This window comes from Myxine glutinosa, chromosome 11 (assembly GCF_964187855.1).
Source record: "Myxine glutinosa chromosome 11, kmMyxGlut1.1, whole genome shotgun sequence".
In the NCBI taxonomy this organism is placed as follows: Eukaryota; Metazoa; Chordata; class Myxini; order Myxiniformes; family Myxinidae; genus Myxine; species Myxine glutinosa.
In genome coordinates this window covers 90,320,251-90,340,908 of record NC_136271.1, presented here as the reverse complement: position 1 = coordinate 90,340,908, position 20,658 = coordinate 90,320,251, and the positions used below count along the sequence as shown (strand labels likewise).

At 45.1% G+C, this 20,658-nt stretch overlaps 1 protein-coding gene across 2 annotated transcripts in view; it reads right to left on the bottom strand.

The window, feature by feature from the left end:
* LOC137415933 (transcription cofactor vestigial-like protein 4) overlaps nt 1-20,658 on the bottom strand; it is a 152,508-nt gene that overhangs the window by 68,503 nt on the left and 63,347 nt on the right. For both annotated transcript variants that reach the window (XM_068101457.2, XM_068101458.2), the window contains one exon: nt 9,290-9,572. In XM_068101457.2, the coding sequence (XP_067957558.2) occupies nt 9,290-9,572 (283 nt within the window). The remainder of the gene's footprint in view (nt 1-9,289; nt 9,573-20,658) is intronic.

The window sequence follows — 20,658 nt, the reverse complement described above, 5'->3', positions numbered from 1 at the left end:
CTCATCTTTCACGTTTTCCATCAGCTTCTCTATCGCACACCAGAACTTGTCCTTCTCTTCATCGCTTCGACCAACCTGCGGTGCATATCCCGAGATGACGTTCACCAAGAGCTTTCCAATCATAATTTTCACCATCATCAACCTATCACTCACTCTAGTCACACTCACCACACTGTCTACAAACTCCTCAGAAAACAGGACACCAACACCATGCACGCCCTCCAGGCACCCTTGCCACACAAACTTGTATTTCTGTCCCTGCCTACCCTTCACCATTCTCACACCACTTCCCTTCCATCTCGTCTCAAACACACAACATATGTCCACTCTTCTTCTGACCAATACTTCCACCACTTCTCCTGATCTCCCTGTCATTGTCCCTCCATTCCATGTCCCAAACCTCAGAAACCGATCTCCACTTCGGGCTGTACCCTGCCCACATGTAGTTGTAATTGTCATGGTTCTCTTTTTGAGGCAATGTTTTTATGGCCGGATGCCCTTCCTGACGCCAACCCTCTTCATCGCCTCTTACGACACGCAGGGATACGGCGTACCTATTCTTATCCAGGGTACACACTGGGAAACGTTTAAAACATGGAAATTCTGGGGGTTGGGGTGGGGGGGGGGGGTGGGGCGTCAGCATCTATATACCATCTATATACGATCAATAAAGTCAGATAACTCACTGCGCTCCCAGCGAGTGAAACGGACACTCCTCAATGTCTCTATAACCTTTTCCCAGGCGAATGTGATTCGCTCCAGCGGTCGCTAGAACGATATCCAGTCGAAGCCCGAATCTCGCTCTCCAGTCGAAATCTCAGCGCCCAAATCTGACTACGCAGATTTTCCACTCCAGCGATAATTCCTATCGCCGGATGTCCCTTCAAGGAACTCAAAATTCCCTCACGACTTTCGGTAGACCAGGCTCGCTATGGAGCTTTGCTCATGCCGCCTCTTCCTCTTCACCTCCTTGTCTTCCGGTTCGGTTTCCTGTATCATTTTAAGTTAACCTTTTTAACTTTTAATAACTGTTCATAAACAATAAACCTTTGGAAGACAATAATAGTACATAGAATCAGAAATCTCTCAAGTGGAGGAAAACCCCAAACGGAAGTGACGAATCCGTAACACCGGTGACAGCCAAGATAGAAGCCATTGATCGCTTCCAAGTTCCAAAAGGGAAGAAGGAGCTTATGAGATTCTTGGGGATGGCTGGTTGGTACCGGCGGTTCTGCAGGAATTTTTCTGATGTGGTAGCCCCTTTAACGAATTTGCTGAGGAAAGATCAAGTTTGTTTGGGATGACAAATGTCAGGCTGCCTTTGCCCACGTCAAAGCAATATTAATGAGCTCTCCTGTCCGAGCAGCCCTGGATTTTCAAGCACCTTTCAAGTTGGCCATTGATGCAAGTGATGTGGGGGCTGGGGCAGTTCTATTACAGGAAGATGAGGATGGAGTGGATCACCCGGTGTGCTACAACTCCAGAAAGTTTAACAAACATCAGGCAAATTATGCCACTGTGGAAAAAGAGACCCTTGCTCTCCTGCTAGTGCTTCAGCATTATGAGGTGTATCTGGGAACTACTACCTTTCCTATAAAAGTCTTCACTGATCACAACCCCTTAACCTTCATTCAAAAAATGAAAAATAAAAACCAGAGGTTGATGAGATGGAGTTTGGCTTTGCAGGAGTTCAACTTGGAAATTGAGCATGTAAAGGGCAGGTACAATGGCGTTGCTGATGCTTTGTCCAGAGTGAACTAACTTTGGTGGAAATTTCTGTAGGTTGTTTGGAAGTTTTGCTCCTTTATTTTGGGAAATATTAATTACTGTTACTCATGTGAATTGATAATTTGGGTGTGAGTTTTACTTTTGTTTGTTAAAAGAGTTTTTGCCTGCAAAGAAAGTTTTCACTATGTTCAAACTTTCTTTCCTGAGGGGGGGGGGAAGTGTTACGGATTCGTTACTTCCGTTGTGGTGGTTTTCATCCACTGTAAACATTTTTGATTCCATGTACTATTGTTGTTGTACTGTTATTCTTGTGTGATCTTAATACAATATTTGTTTGTTGGTAACAATTGGTGTGGCTTCACCATTGATCTTTGACATACAGTATAACACATCTTTCTGCCGTGACTCCTCTCGGGGCTCGGAGGTACACCGTGACCGGGGTTTGGGGAGGAGCACGTAACAACACCTTCCAGCTTCACGCCGTCTCCAAGATCCAACTCAACATTTCCTCCATCTGCAGCTCCCTCTGTGCACACCTTACATTTGAATGTAGCTGCCACACTGGTTAATGACCCTCTCAGACCACTACATTTTTGATGAACCCACTCAGCGCACATTGTACATTGAATGGAGTTCACTCCGACACCCTTCCTGCACACAGCACATGGCCACTTCTCAATTCTTTCCACCTCAACACATGCTTTACCACTTAACCTTCGTCTTTCCGATATTCACCTTCAGACCTTTTGTCTCCATACATTCCTTCCACTTGTTCATCTTTTCCTTCAGTCCATGCATACTTTCCGCAATCAACACCAGATCATCTGCATACAACAACTTCCATGGTAAACCCTCCTTTACGTTCTGAGCCAGCACCTCCATCACAGCTACAAATAGTAGTAGACTTAGTAACGACCCCTGATGCACTCCCACCTTCACCTCAAACTCACCACTGTTCCCGTCCTTCGTCCTTACAGCTGTGCGTGCTCTTTTGTACATCGACATCACTACTCTGATCAACCATTCCTCCACTCCTAACTTCCTCAATGCCCATGTCAATACTTTGTGTGGAACCCTATCGAATGCCTTCTCCAGATCAACAAACCCAAGAAACAACTTCTTCCTCTTCTCCATGTACTTCTCCTGCAACTGCCTCACAATAAAAGGCGCGTCTGTCGTTCCTCTTCCTGGCATAAATCCAAACTGCATTTTGTCGATCTTCACCTTCTTCCTTATCCTCCTCTCCAACACCCTTTCCAATACCTTCATTCCATGCTCCAATAACTTTATCGCTCGGTACGAGCCACACCACAGAGGGTCACCTTTCCCCTTGTATAGAGGGACGAGGGTACTCAGTTCCCAATCCACTGGAATGCGGCCTTCTTTCACCACCAGATTACAGATCTGTCGTTCTCTTCACACCCCAACTTCCGGCTGCCTTCAACATATCTCCCACAACTTGAAGGAAAAGTAAGTACACCCCATGTAAAGTTTTGACTTTTTCAACATATTTCAACATACAGCTATTTGATCTTCATTTCAACAATATTGAAAGATAAAGGTGATATAATATAACAAATATCATGAAACATTTACATTTTGCAGTCCATTGTATAATTTAAATAAACATAAATGCAAATTTCACGTGTGGAAAAAGTAAGTACACCTTTTTCTTTTTTTGTCTACAAGATCGAGGCTCGTGAAAGAGCTAACATTAATCACACAGAAAGACAAACCGACACATAAACATATAACATGGGGAGCAGTAGACAAGATGGGGATAGAGGGGGAAGGACACCAAGACAACATTTGAGCAGGGACATTGAGAGATCTGTGGGAGGGAGAGGGCTTTGGGGGGTGGGGGTGAGGCAAGGGGGGGGGGTGGGAGAGGTATAAAACATATGGACACTGCCAGGACTTCCAGGAAAGAAGTTGGAATTTCAAACAAGGTGGATCTGGGGTGAATTAGCGGGGGTAGAAAAGATCAAGGTTTTGGATGGGGGAAGATAAGAGATGGTGGTGAACAGCTGTTTTGAAGACCTGGAGGGAGGAGTGTGATTGAAGTGAGTGTGGGAGTTTGTTCCAGAGGCGGGAGAAAAGAGGCATGAAAGAGTGAAGGTGAGCATAGAGCCGAGATTTCGGCAGTTTAACCAACAGAGGGTTGATGGCAGATCTTGTGCGACCTGCAGGAATATTTGGGGGACAAAGCACAGAGAGAGCTGGGGGAGCAAGGCCGGAGAGAAGTCGGTAGAAGACAGAAAGACCACCTAGGGCTCTAATAGGTGGTATTGCCCCCTTTGGCAGAAACAACATCAAGTAGGCGTTTCTTTTAACTGTCTACCAGTCTCTAACATCGACTGGGAGAAATTTTTGCCCACTCCTCCATGCAGAATTCTTTCAGCTGTGTAATGTTTGAGGTGTTTCTTGCATGCACAGCTCGTTTCAAATCCCCCCACAACATCTCGATGGGATTTAGATCCGGACTTTGACTTGGCCATTCCAGAACCCTCCATTTCTTTCTTTTCAGCCATTTCTTGTTGGATTTACTGGTATGTTTAGGGTCATTGGCATGTTGCAAGGTCCATCTTTGGTTGAGCTTCAACTTTTCGACAGATGGCCTCACATTATCCTCAAGCACCCTCTGGTACAATGAATAATTCATAGTGGATTCTATGATGGTAAGCTGCCCAGGCCTTGATGCAGCAAAGCTGCCCCAAACCATAATATTTCCACGACCATGCTTTACAGTTGGTATCAGGTTCTTGTGGTCAAATGCTGTCTTTGGTTTTCGCCAAACATGTTTTCTGGTACTGTGGCCAAATAGCTCTACCTTTGACTCATCTGTCCAGAGCACATTGTTCCAGAAGTGCTGGTCTTTGCCTAGGTGTTCATTGGCAAACTTTAGTCTTGCCCTGATGTTCTTTCTGGACAGCAAAGGTTTCCTCCTGGCACACCTCCCATGTAGATCAAATTTGTGCAGCCTCTTTCTAATGGTAGACTCGTGCACTTTGACATCAACTGTGGCAAGAGCTACCTGTAGGTCCCGTGATGACATTCTGGGGGTTGTTCGAGACTTCTTTCAGCATCTTGCGGTCTGCTCTCGGGCTGAACTTGCTGGGGCGGCCTGGCCTGAACAAGTTGGCAGTTGTTTGGAATCTTCTCCACTTGTAGATGATGTTCCGGACAGTCGAATGATTGATTTCAAATTGTTTGAGATCTTTTCAAATCCCTTCCCAGACTCGTAGGCATCTATAACCTTCTTTCTGAAGGCTCAGGGAGCTCTTTTGATCTAGGCATGGTGACGCCGCACACTTCAACAACAAAGAGCAAACCAAACTAAATGTCTGAGGTTTAAATAAGACAGGTTCCTCCAAGATCCTCTCTAACGATGTTCTAATCATTTGCACCTGAGCTGGTGCACCTGATTCTAATTTTAGGTATTTGAAATAGTGATAAATGTAGGGATGTACTTACTTTTTCCACATGCAAAATTTGCATTTATGTTTATTTAAATTATACAATGGACTACAAAATGTAAATGTTTCATGATATTTGTTGTATTATATCACCTTTATCTATCAATATTGTTGAAATGAAGATCAAATAGCTGTATGTTGAAATATGTTGAAAAAGTCAAAACTTTACAGGGGTGTACTTACTTTTTCACATGACTGTATATATATATATCCTGGCATTGATGGAGGAAAGATTTAAAGCAGCAATTAGCTTCATCTTCTGGAGCTGCATGTCAGATATGCAACAACAAACTTGAAAGCGACTTTCCTCAAAAAATAATACGATGAGAAACGGAATACGCAAGGCCACCAAATGCGGGGGTGAGGACAGAAAAAATAAAGCTCAGACGCTTAATAAGTTCAAGATGGGCGGAGGTAGGAATGACAATAAGACCATGAGCACACATCTGATAAATTGTCTTGCAGGCGGGATGAGTAGTTAGATATGTGTGGTGACTTGCGGCCTAAACCACATGATTACGTGTGTTAATGCCAACAAAATGATGGTAATAAATAAATAAAACAGTTGCAGTTTTTCAAAACGTATCGTTAATGCAACCTTTGGTAATGTATGACGTCACGTTACAAGAAGTTGGACGGGCTATGTATTTACATGACCGTGGTTACAATAGTGGATGGAATGAGCAGGATGTTGATTGAGGTATGATGACCACCATGGGAATGAAGGGCCTCTATGTACTCACACTCGACTCTAAACTGCCTAGACTGGGTTCGAATCTCGACCCAACTATAAACAGTCATACAGGTGTTTCACAGACAAGGTGATTCAACAATGTGTGTGCCGTCTCTCGGATGGATGTTAAACAGGCGTCTCATCTGCCGGCATTCGTTGGTGGACATTAAAGATCCCACGGTATCCTTCATGAAGAGTAGGCGAGCTATTGCTGGTACCATTAACAAATTACAAATTCCTGCCCTGAGCAGCAGAGGATATTGCATCAGCGGCACAGCCATGCCCTCAGCCAATGATGCTACCCTAGTACCCTACAGTCTTGTGCTGCATAGAAGAATGGAAAGCAAGGATAAGCGGACGTTTTGGACCTTAACCCTTTGGAGCAAAAATAAGGAACGAAGAGTTAACGTTCGAAACAGCAGCTTCTCCTTGCTTCCCACAATGGTTGGCATACCTTGCTCAACTTCCTGCTCATTCCATCCAAGTTGTTCTACCTGTCCGCCAACTATGTGAATCCACACTAACCTTCACGAGCAAGACTAGTTCTTCATTTTGCTGTGGTTATTAAACAAAGAGTTTTTAAAATTAATATCACCCTGAAGAAGCTTTCTGATGAGATCTGATACATTTCCATCTTACTATAATTCACCAAATGTCCGTCCGTCCGTCTGCCTGTCTGTCCGTCCGTCCATTCGTTCGTTTGTTCCCAGGTACCGCAAAAACGGCTGAAGCGATCGCAACAAAATTTTGGGTGGGTAATCCTGGGACCCACACGAGTAAAATAGGCTATATTGTTTTTCCAATTTCAGCTTTGGTCTCCAGCATTTTCAGGTTTGGACTCCCGCCTAACGTTATTGTCCCAGGTATGCAAAAACGGCTGCACCAATCTAACGACACATCTCTATGCCCGTGGGATTCACACGGGTGACCCCACTAGTTGGAACTAATTTTAAAAAAAATTATTGGATATTTTAATAAGGGCTGGCAATTGGTCGAAGCCGAATTTTGAGGTATTTGTCAAACTGGCCTCAAGCAATGACGATTCTGAAATAACGTTCAGGAAGGAAAAAAAAAGGGAGAGAGAGGCACAGAAATGTTCTCTAAACAATATATTGCTTGGAAAGGGAGCTCATGTACATATTTACACAAAACGACAGAATCCTCATCCCTCTCCACCCTCCCCCCCCCCCCCCTTTCTCCCATCACATAATTTGCATTGCTATCCATAGGTGTCTCCAAACCACACATTATACATGACACATGGTGATATCACAACGCAGAGCAAAATATGGGACAGTTGTGAATATGCACTTTCCTTTTTGTCTAGCCTACAAGTTACTTGAGGGCCGAGTAAAAAAAATAACAAGCTTAGCAGTCGCAGGGACCAGGCCCATGTGTTACCGCATAATACTTGGCCCTTGTAATGGCCTCGATGGGTGATCATTATGCCATCACCACAAAGAGGGCTCACGGACGTTTAACACAACTATCATATACACGCAAAACATGAGGGAGAGATTTTGCAACTGTTCACTGCACATTGTGGAAGCAAAGTTTATCATGCAAGCTCTGCCAGGCTGTCTTGAGGCCAACCTTCAGATAAACAAAAGTGCCAAAGAATAGATATTACTGCAAAAAGCACTTTCAAAGCGATGCCAGCATTTCCTCACGATTAAACGCACAAGTCCCAGCCAAGCCCAAACCGATGCTCCGACACGAGTATGACGTTCTTCGAGGCAAGGCATGTGCACTCCAGATGAAGTAGTTAGTCATACCAAGTACAGCTTTTCCAAAAATCAAATAAAAACCTCATCTCATCACCATTCGCAACCAATCATAGAATATACAGTGCTTCCAGAAAGTATTCACACCCCTTGACTTTTTCACATTTTGTTGTTACAGCCTGAATTTAAAATCGATTAAATTGAGACTTTTTGTCACCGATCTACACATATTATACCCCAGTGTCAAAATAGATTTTTTTCAACAGAAAATTTTACAAAATAATTAAAAATTAAATACAGAAATATCTAATTCACATAAGTATTCAACCCCTAAATCAATATTTGGTAGAAGTGTCTTTGGCAGCGACTACAGCTTCGAGTCTTCTTGGGTATGTTGTAAGACATGGGCTTGGTTCCTGTGACAGCAAGGGCATGTCTGCATCAGATTTCCACATCTGGCTTTGGAGAGTTTCTCCCATTCTTCCTTGCAGATTTGCTCAAGCTCTGTCAAGTTGGATGGGGAGTGTCGGTGAACAGCAATCTTCAAGTCTTTCCACAGATTCTCAATGGGATTCAAGTCTGGGCTTTGGATGGGCCACTCAAGGACTTTCATGTTCTTGTTCTGAAACCATTCCAATGTTGCTTTGGCTGCATGCTTGGGGTCATTGTCCTGTTGCAATGCAAATCTTCAGCACAGTCTTAGGTCTTTTGCACTCTGAACCAGGATCTCCTCAAGAGTTTGCCTGTATTGGGCTCCATGAATTGTTCCTTCTATCCTTCCAAGTCTCTCAGTTCCTGCCACTGAAAAGCATCCCCATAGTATGATGCTGCACGATACTGATGAGGTGTGCTTGGTTTCTGCCAGATGTAGAGCTTTGCATTAAGGCCAAAGAGTTCAATTTTCGTCTAGTCAGACGACAGAATCTTTTGCCTTCTGCCCTCAGTCATTGACGTGCGTTTTTACAAACTCCGGTGTGATGTTATGTGCCATTTTTGTGAGGTGTTTTGAATTACGTGGTGGTGAGGTGTAATCGTCCCAAACTTCCAGTCTGCACATACCCCTCCCCTATGTGTGTGCTGAGGGGTTCTTTCTTGAAAAAAAAACATTCAACCGGAATCTTCAACCTAAATTGCCTATAAAAATGTAATATCACAAACAACAAATACATTTGTGCAAAATAATTGTTTGTATTATGATTGGTGTAAATCATGACAACACAGCAACTCAGGTACAGTCATTATCCTCAGTAACGACGCCTAGCGAGCCGAGCCAAGCTAGTGTATATATATATATATATATAATTTGGTGGGAAAAGCTCCATCTCTCGAAAGAATACCATATATTGTATCAAAAGTATATAAAAGTTTTAGCATTGGCATCTTTTTCCTAAGAATGGCGTGATTTGAGATGAGTCTCAGTCACGTGTGCAAAATCCACAACAGATTGTAAAAAGGTTAAAATACACTCCCATGAAAGCAATCTTGGGACTGCAGCAACGAGTATGACCATGAATGAACCACTGCTGCATGCATCTTTGCAAGAACGCATTTCGATATAATATTCAAGACATACTTTGTATCAACTGCACATAAATCACCATACATGAGGATAAATAAAATACACTTACAAGTTGAGAGGCATGAGACGACAGGCTTTAGAAACAGGGTTCTCTTCTTCCTCACTGTCGGTCGAGTACTGCGGGACATCTCCAGTAACACTCACAAATTTACGCTTCCCTGGGCTTGGAGGTAGGCACAGAGGTGGCTGAGCAATGGTAGTCATCGGCGCTGTGTCAGGCAGAAGAGTCATCACTTTGCCCGAAGTCGTGAGGGCAAGCGGAACATCATTTGTGGTGATGTTGTGTGATCGTACGATTCCCAGGCCATTGTGTAGACCACCTCCCATTGTGACTAAGGATGAGGGTGAGAAGGATTACATCAAAATTAATACAAGGGTGACAGTGACAACTCGGCCATAAACGCCCCAAAATCCTCGTCGCAAATATTCACAGTGTTATATGCATTGCTGCCGAAAAGAAACGTGTGCAGCAGTCCTGGTGCTCCGAGCCTGGACCACCATGTTCCACACATCCCACACGACACATGGTTTAGATCGATTAACGTACAGATTTGCCAAATGGCAGGAAGCCTGATGCTGTCGGGGATATTACAATGCAGGGCTTTGACACAATCATTCAAAAAATATACATCATAAAATACATCCATCTCTCGATGAGAGAACCAATGAGAGAGGCCACAAAGGACATGCTTCTTGCTTAAGGATCAAAATAGAAAAGTTCTCAATGCCGATGCGTTCTGAGCACTCTCTGGGAACACCGGAAGAAATCCATGTCGGAAGGAAAACACGTTTAGCTGTGAGAGCTGTAACCTGAAAACAAAGCGTTTGGAAGGTACTGCTCCTACAACACGTGCCCATGACATGGGAGATCGATCACTTCAATACAACGTGCAGTTCAGATATGATTATTCATAAACCAGACATATCACCGATGCAATTTGTACCATTAAAATGAAGGCCCCATTGTGACCGCTTCAATCAAGTCATTTAAACAGCAAATGTCCTGTTGTCACAGATGCTTGGTATTCTGCCATCACTCAAACCTTCACCAAACAATCACACAATTGCTATGAGCTCAGCCATGCTCCACAGGGTGCTCTTAATCCAGCCAAAAAAAAAACTTTCTTGTTAAGGCAACCAACTGCCACTCGCACACCATCTGGAATTACCAACTCCCGCCGCCGAACAAGGCCCATAAGAGATGCCTTCCACCCACAGTTTCTGCCACTAATCAGTTCTTCCATCTCTTTCATCTGCAGCTCGCCTTATTGAACCAAGCACCTGACGTTTATTTCCGAAGGCACAGTACCTCTTCATCTTCTTCTCCACTGCCTCCTCCTCTCCCCCCTATTTTTCTTTTCAGTGGTCCCTCAGTTCATGGTAGGTTAGACCTGATGCACAATCCCCAGTGTTTCATTACAATTTATGTCGATGGGTCCCCAAATAGCATGCGAAGAATATTACGACAGTTCCTTGAACGCGTTGCAACGCCAATTGGTGGAGATATAAACCGACAACCGAGAACAGGAAAACTGTTACTTTTGTGCTTTCGTTATGCACAATGTAGGACTCTTGCATGGTCTCTGCACGGCCTGAGACAGAGACACCATCTGGGCATGTAACTGTGCACGACTATCATGCCATACTTTTATGCCCCTCTCTGCTGCTTCCTCATTCCTCTTCTGCACAGTCACATCACCAAGGTGCACTCACTCCAGTGTGGCGGGGAAAAGCTTCCTGCCAGATTTAGGCTCAAAAGTTATTTGTTTTGCTTCAAAGCTTGATGAAAAGTATTTGTGATACACATGGATATCATTCCATCCATAAACTAGAGCTTCCAGGGAAGCAGAACTAAACTGAACTGACTGGACAACTTCACACACCAAGTTTGATCAAAATCCATCAATATTTGTGGATGTTAAAGTCTTAACGTCGTTTCGGAGCTGAAAACAATATGGCGGCCTATGGCGGCCATTTTTTGACGGATCGGGTTGGAATGCAAAAGCAACCTACTTTGTGTGGTAAGGGTTAAACATTCTAAGTTTGATCAAAATCTGTTAATATTTGTGGACGCTAAAGTGTTAACGTCGTTTTCATGACCAAAAACAAAATGGTCGCCTAAGTCCGCCATTTTTCAACGGATCGGGCTGAAATGTAATACCAACCTGGTCCTTGGGGTAAGGATGCTGCATGTCAAGTTTTATCAGAATCGGTTGATATTTGTGGACGCTGGAGTGTTAACATCGAAAAGTTAACGGACGACAGACGACAGACGACGACGACGACGACGACGGATGCCGGAGGGTTCAGTATGTGATGAACTCAACTGGACGGTAGTCCAGACGAGTTAAAAATAGGGGCAATACACCTGGGCGCTCACCTGGTAGAATAAAACAGTATACGAGGCCGACTATAGGTGTTTTCAACAGTATCATGGTATTTTCAACCAATTTCAATGGTTGCTGGAAGACAGGGCAGCATGTACAATCACACTAACATAATCATAATACTTCAAACTAGAAAGAGCAATCAGATTGCAGACACTCGCCAGGACGTGTCTTCAGTGGTTTTTAAGGCTTTTGTGTTAAAACAAATATGGCGGCCAAACCACGTGACCGATGACGACCAATGACCGATGACCGATCCCTGGATGATGCTCAATAAATTTCATCTTGATCGGATGAAGTTTTGTACTTGTCGAATTATGACGTCATAATGGAGGCCCCTATGACGTCATTCACATATTTTATTCCCCATGGAAAATTCTTTACAATGAGCCATGTCTCAATTTTTTTCTATGCAGCGCTTTTGGAGATATAGAGGTGGAAAGTTTTTCGGTTTTTCCAAGATGGTGTCCATACCACGTGACATATGACGTCATATTTATCATTAAAAAATTATACAGGTGGAGTTGCACGTATGGTGAAAATTTCCTGCCAATCGGACCAACGGTTGCAGAGAAAATCATATTTATTCTGTGCGGCCAAAAAAACCAGACAAACAAACAAATGGACAGACGGACTCAAATGCAATACTAGTCAGGTTCACTATGTCAATAAATCATATTTCGTTCAAAATCATGGTAGATTAGCAAACCTACACATTTTTGGAAAGGTTATAGCATAAGGAAACTAAAAATCAATGTTTACATTTGGAGAGATACCTGTATGGCGGCCATTTTGGATTTTCAAAATGGCCACTGTAAAATACATATTTTGTTCTATTTCTGCCTCTAATTACCCTAAAAACGTTTTAAAATATACTAAACCTATATTTTCAGGGACAAGGAATCCAATGAAAGTATCAAATTAGTGCTATGGGGAATGGTAAGACACGAATCGAAGGTTTTGAATTGCAAAATACTGTCTTTATATTCGCGATAAGTTGCATAATCAAATACATGTTATCATTTTGTACAGGCAGTTAATAACATCAAAATGTGTCACAATAATTCATATCACCAAACATACACAGGCAGTCAGCAAAATCATATATACACATGCGGTCAGTATAACTTCACATCTACACAGGCAGTCAATGACAAAATATACACAGGCAGTCAATGGCATCAAACATACACGATTACAGAATATGCCATTTAGAGTTCGTCATCACTGTCCTGTGTGTCCTATCCGACAATATAGTCCGCATCGTTTTCACAGTCCGTTCCACACAAGCAAAGGTCGGTCAAATCGATTGGCAAATCGAATTGGTCGAATGGTCGATCGAATCGAATTCGATGAATCGAATAGAATCAAATCGATCGAATTGGTCGAATGGTCGATCGAATCGATTGGTCGAATTGGTCGAATGGAATTGGTCGATTGGTCGAATTGGTCGAATCGAATTGGTCGGAATTGGCAAATGTAAACATTGATTTTCAGATTTTCCATGTAATAACGTTTCCAAAAATGTATAGGTTTGCTAATCTACCATGATTTTGAACGAAAAAACATAGTGAACCTGACTATACCCTCTCCTCAGGCGAGGGTAATAAACAAACCAAAAAAAATACATATTTTGGGGGTAAAACTCCCCCCCACCCCCAATAGATCCCCTTAGATCCTGATTTTTTTTTAATGCCATGAACAAACTATAGTACATCACGGGTGAAGAAGGATGTGGTCAAGTTTAATCGAAATTGTGTCTGTAGTTTCAGAGGATTAAGCAAATACCTATTTTGGGGGGGGTCAAACCTGGACCTCTTTTGACCTCCCGTTAGACCCTCTTAAACCTCGATTTTTTTTTAATGCCGTGAACAAACTTGTGTTGCAACATACCAAATACCATTTGTGCCAAGTTTGGTCTCAATCTCATCAGCAGTTTCGGATAAGAAGTTGCAGGTGTTGATGGACGGACTGACGTACTGACGGAAGGACGACGCACCATCACATAAGCTCCCTGTAACTATGTTCCAGGTGAGCTAAAAACAAGGACCAAAGAGTATTGAAATTTCTTTCTTACCAAAGTAGTCCATTGGTCATTCAGCAGTAGTTACATCCACCACCGAAGGTGGATGTAGGTTATGTTTGCACTCATGTCTGTCTGTTTGTTTGTGAGTAGGATATCTCAAAAAGTTATGAACAGATTCATATGAAACTTTGGGGACAGGTTGAGTGTGCTACAAAGCCGAAAAGATTCGATTTTGGTGTAGATCCAAATCCTGATCTTGATACAAGAATTATATATATATATAAACAGTATATAAACAGTATATATATATAAACAGTATATATATATACATACATACATACATATACTGTTATGAAATAAAGGTTGTTTTTTTTTGTATACTGAATCGAGGCTCGTGAAAGAGCTAACATTAACTTCACAAACAAATCGACCAGACAAACAAAATACACAAAAAGAGGGAGCGGAAGACAAGATGGGGAGAAAAGGGGAGGCACACACACACAACATCCGAGAGCAGGGAGATGTGTGGAAGGGAGAGGGCCCGGGGGGAGCTGGAGTGGGAAGGGGGGGGGGAGGGAGAAGTATAAAGCACAAGGACACCAAGGACTTCCAGGACAAAAGTTGGTATTTCAAAAAGTGGAATTGGGGTGAAATTAGCGGGGGTAGAAAAGATCAAGGTTTTGGATGGGGGAAGATAAGAGATGGTGGTGAACAGCTGTTTTAAAGACTTGGAGGGTGGAGTGGGATTGAAGAGAGTGAGGGAGTTTGTTCCAGAGGTGGGAGAAAAGAGGAATGAAGGAGTGAAGGTGAGCAGAGAGTCTTGATTTTGGCAGTTTAACCAAAAGAGGGTTGAAGGCAGATCTTGTGCAACCTGTAGGAATATTTGCGGGACAGAGCCCAGAGAGAGCTGGGGGGGCAAGGCCAGAGAGGAGTCAGAGAGGCCAGTTTAGAAGACGGAAAGACCACCAACCTGCCTGCGGTGAGTGAGTGAGAGGCCCTTGGAGTTAGCTTCATCGCGGGAGATTCCAATGATTCTGAATGCTTTGGTTTCAACAGCGTGAAGGCGAGCTAGGTGTGAGGCAGGAGCACCAGCCCAGAGGGGAGAGCAGTATTCCATTGAGATGCGGATGAAAGCCTTGTATGTGGTGAGGAGCTCAGGTGTGCCAAGGAAGGACTTCGCACGACGGAGGAGGATGCCCAGTCGGCGACTGGCTTTGGAGGCCAGATTTGAAATGTGGTTTTTCCAGGAAAGATCATGGCAGATAGTGAGACCCAAAAGCTTGAGTGACAGAACTTCTTGGAGAGGATTATTCAGAAAGTGGATGGGAGGGTTGTCCAGTCGGTCTTTTCGGAGAGACATCGTAAGACTGTGAGATTTGTCAGGATTGAAAGACATGTTCCACTTGTTTGCCCAGTCTGTGATTTTGTCAAGGTCTGCAGAGAGTGAGGAGGCTGCAGACTGCCGATCTGAGGGATGAAGAATGGAGCGACAGAGAGTAGAGTCGTCAGCAAAGAGATAGAGAGGATTTTCAAGAGAGTCAGAGAGATCATTGATGAAGACCAGAAAAAGCACAGGGCCCAGAACACTGCCTTGGGGAACTCCAGCCTGAACAGGAAGAAGAGATGAGAGAAACCCATTCAGGGCCACACGTTGACTACGACTAGAGAGGAAGTCCGCCAGCCATGCATGGAGATTTCCATGGATACCAAAAGAGGAGAGTTTGGTGAGCAGAGCGGGGTGCCAGACCGTATCGAAGGCACGTGATATGTCAAGGGAGACTGCTCTAATTTCCTGTTTGGCATTGAGGACCTCCATCCATTGTTGAGAAAGCAGAAGCAGCATGTCCAGAGTGGAGTGTCCAGGACTGAAACCAAATTGATGATCAGAGATCAAGCCATTGGAGAAGAGGAAAGATTTCATATCTGAAGCAATGATGGATTCCATGACTTTGCTGATAATTGGGAGAAGGCCGATTGGTCTGTAGTTGCTGGGATCTGTTTTTGCACCTTTTTTGTGCAAAGCGGTGATGTTGGCAGATTTCCAAACAGATGGAAGATGACCTTGAGCAAAAGAGAGGGTGAAGAGAACAGAGAGGGGGAGTGAAAGAGCGGAAGAACATGATTTTAGGACCCGTGGGCTGATGCCGTCAGGTCCAGTTGCAGAATCAGAGTCGATGGTTGACAAACTTTTCCACCTTGTCAGGAAGAAAGGACACAGAGTCCAGGAGCAGCTGGGTACGACTGGGTACGGTGGGTACAGAGAGGGATGGGTTTGGGACACAAGATTTAGAGGCAAACACAGAGTTGAGGCATTCAGCTTTTTCACGTGCGGAGTCAGCCGTGTGGCCATTAGAGGTGAGGGAGGGGATGGAGGGGGAACAAACACCAGAAACAGATTTCACCAGATACCACCAGGATTTGGAAGAGGGAGACGAAGAGAGTTCGGTCCTGAGGACGGAGAGATATTATTTCCTGGCTCTCCTGAGGGTGGAGACACACTTGTTTCGGGCTTTGTGAAAGGAAATGAGATTTCCTTCTGTTGGATTTGCTTTCCAGGAGACAAAAGCAAGTTGTTTCTGGGCAATAGCCTCACCACAAGATTCCGTGTACCATGGACGGGAGGAAGGGTATGACAACTGAAGACGAGAAGGGATAAATCTGTGCATGAGAGAGAGCAATTTACTTTGGAAAAATCCCAGGATGAGTTGATGTCAGAGGCAGTAGAGATGGGAGACCAGTCCAGATGATTGATGGCTGCTTGAAGACCGTGCCAGTTGGCCTGAGTGAAATGCCAGACTCGTCGACGCTGAGGAGGCTCTCTGAAAATGGTCAGAGAGATGTCCACTTTAACAAGCACATGATCAGAAGAGCCGATTGGAGCAGAAGAAGAGCAGCAGACATTTTCAGGGAAGTTAGTCATAACCAAGTCCAGAAGAGAAGATTCTCCGTTGACTGAGATCCGGGTTGGGAAATTGACAGATTGTGTCAGTCCCAGTGAGTCACAGAAGTCCTTTGCTGAAGAGCCATGGCTGGTGAGAGAGGTACCCACCCCCAGCCAACTGGCATGGTGACAGTTGAGTTGAAATCACCACATATGAGGAAGAGAGAGTTGGGATGGGTAGATAGAAGTTGGTCCATATTATCAGACAGCGAGATGTAGATGGAGTCATGACTGTTTGGTGGACGGTACAACACGCATATGAACAAAAGGTGGGAGCGAAGGGGAAGCCGTAGCCAAAGGTATTCCTGGGGGTGAGGTGGAGAGAGGGCAGTGCAGGGCGAGTGAGGAAGAGAGTTTTTTATAAAGATAGCAACCCCACCTCCAGGACGAGGCTCAGGTCTATCATACCGGAGGAGGGAGTAACCTGGGAGAGATACCAAGGAATCAGAGACATCATGAAGGAGGAAGGTTTCTGTTAAGCAGATCACGTCTGGTTTGTCAGAAGCAACCTGTATGGAGAGATCAGTTAAGTTTGAGCGAAGGCCCTGGATGTTTGAGGTCCATACTGTTAAGGAAGAGGAAGGGGGAGCATCGGATACAGAACAGGGGGGGGGGAACGGTAGGGCAGGATGTGGAAGAGGAGAAAGAGGTAGGGAGAGCTGTTGCAGGTGTGTCAGAGATTACAGAATAGCTTGGAGAAAGGGAAGAATGGGGCGGACAAAAAGTTTGATGGTGTTTGGGTGAGGAGCAGTGAGGTGTTATTTGAGGAGGGGGAAGAGTGAGGCAGAAGGTTGAGGAAGATGAAGGTGAAAGTTGGAAGGGGGAAGAAGCAGGGAGGACGCTTTGAGGAGGAGGGGTGAGAGGGGAGTCTAGGAGGGGAGGAGTGAGGGAGAGTCTCGGAGGGGAGGGGTGTGGGGGGAGTTTAGGAGGGAAGGGGCAGCGGGGAAGATTTGACAGAGATGGGTGATGGGGAAGATTTGGAGGGGAGGGGTGTGATTGGATTTTGAAAAGTGTACGATTTATGGGAAACGAACATTTATTGCAAAATGAGTTTCTTGAGACATTCGAGTCAAAAATACGTTTGAGGACGCTGAAGGGTGGGTGGAGTTCTGGAGAGTTTAGGGAATGAATGAAAGATGCACTGTAAGAGATGGAATTTTTTTTTTGAATGAATAGAATTGGTGAGCAAGTCGAAAGCATCCTTTTATAGAAGAAGTAGAAAAAAGTGTTATAGAATATGACATAATAATAAAGTTCTTCAGGGGACAGATGAAACATGTATTAACCACTTGACCACGTGATCTCGAACAACGTGGTCGAAGAACGAAAGAACAAATAACGAAGAACGAAAGAGCAAAAGAACGAAGAACGAAAGAACAAATAAGAACGCACAAGCGGATAAGAACAGGGAAGGAAAAAAAATTTTGGGTTTTTTTTGAGATTTTAAAACAAGGGAGTATGGGTGAAAAGACCGTGAAAAACAGAGACCGAAAGTAGTTGCAGCGCGATCGAAGAACCGCTGAGACAAAAAACAAAAGCCTCAAGCCAAGGTCTGAGGACACGGTAGGCGACTAGTACTACACTAGGCCTCAGAATACACGATACGAAAAAACCGACGATTCTGTACACAGGTATGAAAAACCAACACCGAGAAACCTATTAAAGTCACCCCAATAGGTACATGCACCGAAAGAAAGATAAAGATACGACAAAAACACAAATGTGAAAGATCACTTAGCTTCGAAAGTGTGAGCGCATGGAACAGCTTCGAAAAGACGTGACCTCGCCGTGATCTCGCGAGATCTCCTTTCCCCTCTTAATTAGTTACACCACAACATGTAGCCTCGCTTAAGTTCAGTTATTTCTTCGTAAATGTAAGCATAGCCCTTTCCTGTGTTTAGCTTTGCGTTGAGTAGGCTAATGAAATTAGGTGTCCTTATGGCGCTTTGGTTTGGTTTTGAGCGCTGAAATACCACGCGGCGGGCCTGAACAAGTCGACCGAGGCCGAAGGAAGGCAGGGCAGGAGGAGCAATCGGTAAGCAGGAGCCGCCAATCAGGGCTTGAGGGGAGTGGCTTACCACTGCGGCAAGAGGCGGGATTTGGAACATTCGAGTCGGGCCAGGACGGGGCCATATAACCCTGCCCCGAGGCCCCCACCTCAGATGAGTGGAGGAATACATCAGATGAGTCCCGCCTGAGATCAAATGAGTTGAGAACGCGCGTCAGTATTGCCTCGTATTGAATCGTATCGCCTACGTGTTGAATTGTCTCGTTGTACACGAACTTGGCCCTGTTCCCCACGCTCTGCGCAGTATTAATCGCGCGCTGTACAGAACGACCCGCACCAGGCCACAGACATGCGATTTTGCCTTCTGCCTGCCTTCGCCTGGATACGTGCCGTGACCGCCAGAGGGCTACACGCCGGGTGAGCTGTTCCAGGAGCGACCGAAGCAGGCGCGTTTGGCGCGCGAACATCCTTCCTCCATCTCCCCGTGTAGGTGAGTGGGCCCATTGTCTGGGTTAAGTTGAGACTGACTAAGTTAAGACTGACTAAGTTCTGCCCTTTGTCCCTTTCCTTCTACCAATCCTTGTACATAGTGTAAATAAACCCTGTTCTTTCTTCTGATTTGACCGTCCTGTCTTTTCCATCATTTGCTTCACATGGTATGAATAGAATCGCTCTAATCGGGTTCCAATAGAGGACTAACAGCACGAGTCACGTGATACGCATTCCGCTCGGGCGTACTCAATTAAGCGTGGCTCGTGCGAGGCTCGATCTCCGCTTCCGTTGCGGCGTGGGTACCAAAGGTACGTGTGAATTTGTCCCGAAACCCTTTTCCACGTTTGCCCGGAAGTGGCGACTCGGTCTCGCGGACCCGAAGACCCAGGGGGAAAAAAGGGGTTTAATCTCCCCTTTGTAACGGGAACGGCCTTCGAAGATCTGCAACAATATATATATTGTTGCAGTTTTGAGTCTGTCAAGTGAGTTTAATAAAGGTTAAAGTCTGTCCCCCATAGTTAGTCACACAAGCAACATGTAGCCTTGCAATAGTATAGTTATGTTTTAGTATTTGTGAGCTTAGTTCCTTTCCAGTCTTAATTCTGCGTTGAGTAGGAGCCAGGGAGATAGGCCCTACTTGCCACCGATTTCCCAGCCACCCTAGCCTCGATCCAGTTTGTTAAGCATTGGGTGATCATTGGCCGAGTTAACACGAGGTAGGCCTAGGAAGGATCGGGGCGGAGTCGAGGTGGAGCGGCAGAAGCAATGACGGTAAGCACAAGCCACCAATCAGAGCTCAAGGGTGGTGGCGGCGGCGTGGCATCAGAGGGCGTGGTGAGAAGAGTCTGGTGAGTTTCAGAAGGTTTGAGGGGCATAGCTATAAGAACCGCTGTGCAAAAGCCCTCGGGAGGACTTGCAGAGGAGAGAGAGAGATAAGCGGCCTGCCTGATGAACTTGATCATTGCACGAGAACGCGCGCGCTACCCAACACCAAGTGTATTGAAGAAGAGGAGTTGGTCGCGACATATACGCGGGCGCAGCCAGACGCGCCGATAACGAATATAGCGCATTTCAGCCACGCGAATTAACAAGGCTGAGTAACCGCCAGCCGTGCTAAAGTCCGCCCTCTACCGCTTCGCCCCAACATCTGCTTTGTTCGAGAGACGTGCTACGAGTCCCTGTCTTCGCCTGCCACCATCTTCGCGGGACGTGCCGGGGCCGTGGAGAGCCGGGCGGAGGCCATCTCTGGACGACGACATCGACGCGTGGGGAACACCTGCCCATCTGCAATCCCCTGTGTGAGTGTGTGAGACGGGCCCGTTGTCCCAGGGATAAGTTAAGACTGTTAGGATTGCTCTGTGTCTCTTCGTCCTCGAACTGTATATACACGTGTGGGAATAATTAAACCCTAGTTCTTTCTTTCTGATTCGATCGTTCCTGTGGTTTCCTCCATTGACGAAGCGTGGCACGAATAAGATCGCTCCAATTGGGTTCCACTATCTAAAACTGTGCGGGCCACGTGTACGCAATCCGCTCGGCGTACTAACATCATACGTGGTTCGTG